Here is a 5,000-nt window from a genome sequence, read left to right as displayed (position 1 = left end):
TGTGTATGTGTGCGTGTGTGTATGCAGGTGTGTGTATTAATCTTACCTGTTTGTGTGTGTGTGCGTGTGCGTGTGCGTGTGCGTGTGCGTGTGTGTTTGTGTGTGTGTGTGTGTGTGTGTTTGTCTGTGTGTGTGTCTGTGTCTGTGTCTGTGTCTGTGTCTGTGTCTGTGTGTGTGTCTGTGTGTGTGTGTGTGTGGTGGCGGCTGTGTGTGTGTGATAGTAGAAATCTGTCTGATGGTTATTAATGGATATCCTTCTGTGGAGCCCGCTGTCACCACTGCGCCCCAACAACACTGCCTGCGGACAACACACACACACACACACACACACACACACACACACACACCCATCCATCCATCACCTCAACACCCCATGAATCCACAAATCTCTCTCACTCCACCACATTGTCGAACGAGGACACGGCTGCACTCAATACGGAGCAGTGCACTGAATAACACTCTTCTGCATCATTTCCAGCATTGTTAACATGGTGGTGTTCTGTATTCTGGTCACGTAACTGTACTGTAGCCGAGTGGTTCTTCTTCCTGCTGGCGTCTGTAGCCTCTGATAGTCTCTGTGCAGCGGACAGCTCTTTAATGGGACGTGTTTCTACCACCGCCGCTGCTTCTGGTCACGCGTTATTACCTCTGTTGTTGTGGGTCATCAGATACAGAACACTTGACTCGGGGAAAATTAAAAACCCCTTTCTGCTTTTGATTTCAGCAACCCAACATCAAGCAGAAGTTTGTAGCCTTGCTGAAGAGGTTCAAAGTTTCTGATGAGGTAGGCACCTCTGGGTCTCCGGTCTTATCGAGCTAGGCCAGGGAGACGCTAATGGGCTCTTAACTCGAGCACTTTCTCTGTTTCTCTTTGTGTCCTTTGTCTTACTTGTGTGTTTCTTTTCTTTTCTTTCTTTCTTTCTTTCTTTCTTTCTCTCTTTCATTCTGTCTTTCTGTCTTTCTCTCTCTCTCTCTCTTTCTGTCTTTCTCTCTCTCTCTTTCTGTCTTTCTCTCTCTCTTTCTGTCTTTCTCTCTCTCTTTCTGTCTTTCTCTCTCTCTCTCTTTCTGTCTTTCTCTCTCTCTCTCTCTTTCTGTCTTTCTCTCTCTCTCTCTTTCTGTCTTTCTCTCTCTCTCTCTCTCTTTCTGTCTTTCTCTCTCTCTCTCTTTCTGTCTTTCTCTCTCTCTCTCTCTTTCTGTCTTTCTCTCTCTCTCTCTCTTTCTGTCTTTCTCTCTCTCTCTTTCTGTCTTTCTCTCTCTCTTTCTGTCTTTCTCTCTCTCTCTCTTTCTGTCTTTCTCTCTCTCTCTCTTTCTGTCTTTCTCTCTCTCTCTCTCTTTCTGTCTTTCTCTCTCTCTCTCTTTCTGTCTTTCTCTCTCTCTCTCTCTCTTTCTGTCTTTCTCTCTCTCTCTCTTTCTGTCTTTCTCTCTCTCTCTCTCTCTCTTTCTGTCTTTCTCTCTCTCTCTCTCTCTTTCTGTCTTTCTCTCTTTCTGTCTTTCTCCCTCTCTCTCTCTCTCACACCAACTCTCTCTCTTTCTGTCTTTCTCTCTCTCTTTCTGTCTTTCTCTCCCTCTGTCTCTCTCTCGCTTTCTCCCTCTCTGTCTCTCTCACACCAACACATGTGCGTGCGTGTGCGTGTGCGTGTCCAGGTGGGCTTCGGTCTGGAGCACGTGTCCAGAGAGCAGATCCAGGAGGTGGAGGAGGACCTGGACGAGCTGTACGACAGCCTGGAGATGTACAACCCCAGTGACAGCGGCCCTGAGATGGAGGAGACTGACAGCATCCTCAGTACACCTAAACCTAAACTCAGGTACTCATACAGTACACACACACACGCGCACACACACACACACACACACACACACTATACATAATGGTATGTACAGGGTAACCTAAGCTGTTGAGCCGCTGTGTGATTAGTCACAGGAGAAAACACACAGGAATGTGCAGAATGAGAGAGGTCTAGATAAAGACAACATGCCTATTGCCTCACTGCTTCTCAGTATAGTGCCCCCTCTGCTGGCGAAGTAGAGACATTACATTATTGTTGCCCTCACAGATTCTCTCTGATTATGAACTCAACCAACCCACATCATCTGAAAGCTGATAGTCATGCTAAAGCACAAGATCTCACCACAAAACAGCCTATCACAAAGTACAGTGAGTGAGCCTATCTCTCACTGTTTGTCGTCTGTCCTAATTAATAATTGAATAACTCGTTATCCCTCCTATTGTGGTCCTATAACGGCTGCGAGAATAAATAAAACATTGGCTATTCACTAATGTGCCTTCTGCTCTGTCACGCTCTGTCTTCACCTGCGCCTGACCAAGATCGTCAGGTCGACCGATAGCGTAACAAACTGGCTTGAGGTTTTAGGCCCGATTCAAACTCTACTGTTGTTTTTGTCCCTGTTACCCATAAGCCCAATGCACACGGCCCCGATTTTGTCGCACCGCCGAACATTAGATTCTCAATTCTTTGAATTATTTCAATTGGTGTGAATGGAGAATCGAATGTTGTCGTGCGATAAAATCGCATCGCACGCTGTGTGCATTGTCTCATTCAAAACAATGAAATCGAATTCAGCGGTGCGACAAAATCGGGGCCGTGTGCATTGGGCTATAGAGGTGGGATGGACGGATTGGAGGCAGGAGTAAACTCTGTTCATGTTCTCACATGAAAGTCCCAATCATGTCCCGGAGCAAGTGGATGAGTTTGCAACATTGTTGCATGGATAATATCTCTGATTTGCGTTCTCACAGCCCTTTGTGTAAACGAAGTAACATACGCAATCGAAGCAACAGACGTGGTAGTTGATTTGTTCAGAAAAATTTAAAATTGCCCGTTCGTACCGCTCTTATCCAGATCAACACGCATGCGCTGTTGTTTTCCTATGGACAGCCTCGATGCGTCGTTTCTAATCCGGAGCGAAACCACCCTTTTCAAGCGGAGAGCATCCATCGGCTGTTTGCTCCGGGAGTGATTTCGAATGCACGTTCTCACAGCTCCAAACGACGCAGAGCAAAGCGAATTTGATCCTAAACTCTGATTCCAAGTGAAGCAAAATGTTCTAGTGAGAACACACCCTCTGGTTCACCTGGGTTCAAGTTCAAGTTTGTCATATGTATTAATACAATGAAATTCTTCAGCCTCGCCTCTCTCTGTAGTATCACACACAAACAAACATAGTCCACAAGACAAACAAAACAACAATACGGTACAAGGTGCTTAGTGCAGGGTGGAAAGTGCCAAGTGCAGTACGCATGGTTCAGCTGTTCAGCAACCTGACTGCCTGTGGGAAGAAACTATTTCTGAGGCGGGTGGTGTGTGAATTGATACTTCTATAGCGTTGGTGTGTAGTATAGTAGTGTATCTAGACCAATGGGATATCGTGAGCTTAGAATGATAAGGTTCTATCTCCGTCTAGGGTAGTTCAGAGATATTGAGCGTCAACGTTTTTACATTCCATTATGTTCTGTGAGATGGAACCTTTGTGTTTTATTAATTACTAACTAAAACACATTAATAAACACCTAATGGATCAGATTATGTAAAAAACTCAATTTTGACATAAATGGAGATAGAACCTTATAATTCTAACGCCACAACATGACTGTGTCTTTCTCCTGCCCAGGCCGTTCTTCGAGGGGATGTCCCAGTCCAGCTCGCAGACGGAGATCGGCAGCCTGAACAGCAAAGGAAGCCTGGGCAGAGACGGCACCTTCAGTCCGGTAGGGTCGGACACGGAGGGGGGGGGGGGGGGGTAGTGGATAGTGAGTTGGACTTGTGATCGGAAGGTTGTGAGTTCAAATCCCGCCTGAAACCACACCACTACTGGTGTGCCCTTGAGTAAGGCACTTAGCCCTCAGTTACTCCAGGGGGAATGTCCCTGTAATTCGTAATTGTAAATCGCTTTGGATTAAAAGCGTCTGATAAATGGCTAATTCTAATTCTTATAGCGAGAGAGTAGAGAGAACTAGAGAGGGGGGGGGGGGGGGCGAGTGAAGGTGAAACATTGAAGAGATGGGTGTTTGATGTGTGTTTACTGTTTACGGAAAATAGACAGGGGAGGGATGGATGTAAGAAAGAGAGGGAGGGAGGGCACTTGAATCAACCGAACATTCTTCACATCCTTTGAGGAGTGTGAGTGTGTGTGTGTGTGTGTGTGTGTGTGTGTAGTGATTGTGGTTGTCTTGTGTCTCCAGCAAGGGGAGCAGCCCCCCATAGAGAAGATGAAACACTCCCGGAGTCACAACCTGGAGGAGGCCCTGTCAGAGACAGACACACTGGTGAGTCCCTGACCCGGCTCTTTGCGTGTGTTGTATCTTTCTTAAGTTACTTTTTGGATAATAATCAATAATCTACTTCTGAGGTTTAAGACGATTTATTTAAACAAAGTACAGGTTACAAAAATGCTGTGGAGAGAAGAGAGGGGAGAAGCTGGTGGTCAGAGAGAGGACGTCCCCTCGGGCCCACTCCCCTATTCATAAACAATAATATGTAAATACAGTTTCAATCACAATTACTGTAGTTGGTGACCTGAGTGTGAAAGTGGGGCAGTCACCTATGATGTCACTCTGGCCTAAAGTCATTCCAGGTTAAAGGTCAGGGCAGATTCACAGGAAGTCATCCTAAAATGCCCATATAAGGACATCCACTTTCTGAGGCAAAAACATATGGCTCTTGAGACAAAAGGATGCGTTATGTCATACAACCCCCTTTGTCAGGAGAAATTCTTTCATAGCCAAAAGCAAGTCAAAAAGGCAGATAATACAGACCCATACTATATACAGTCCATGCATGTGTGTGTTTAAGTAAAATATACTACACGTGCGTTTTTTCTTTTAGTTTTCATTTTTGGCAGCCTGGTTCATGTTGACAAGCTGGTGGTTAGGGGCCTTCAGATGGCCCACATCTCCAAGAGAAAGGCTAAACAGTTAGCAAGGTATTGCTCCATATCTGCTATTATCGGTAGCCGCTCAATATGGTGACGCCGTTGCTTTT

The 5,000-nt window shown here is 45.8% G+C and overlaps 1 protein-coding gene across 1 annotated transcript in view; it reads left to right on the top strand.

Annotated features, from left to right (window-relative positions):
* Nucleotides 1-5,000, top strand: part of pacs1 (phosphofurin acidic cluster sorting protein 1) — a gene marked incomplete at both ends in the record, with an annotated part of 26,548 nt that overhangs the window by 11,815 nt on the left and 9,733 nt on the right. Inside the window, 4 exons of the mRNA XM_080547753.1 lie at nucleotides 725-784; nucleotides 1,645-1,805; nucleotides 3,631-3,727; nucleotides 4,202-4,285. Of these exons, the coding sequence (XP_080403879.1) occupies nucleotides 725-784; nucleotides 1,645-1,805; nucleotides 3,631-3,727; nucleotides 4,202-4,285 (402 nt within the window). The remainder of the gene's footprint in view (nucleotides 1-724; nucleotides 785-1,644; nucleotides 1,806-3,630; nucleotides 3,728-4,201; nucleotides 4,286-5,000) is intronic.

Source organism: Nansenia antarctica (assembly GCF_963989245.1).
Source record: "Nansenia antarctica genome assembly, chromosome: 17".
Lineage (NCBI taxonomy): Eukaryota > Metazoa > Chordata > Actinopteri > Argentiniformes > Microstomatidae > Nansenia > Nansenia antarctica.
This window is presented reverse-complemented; position numbering and strand designations above follow the sequence as displayed.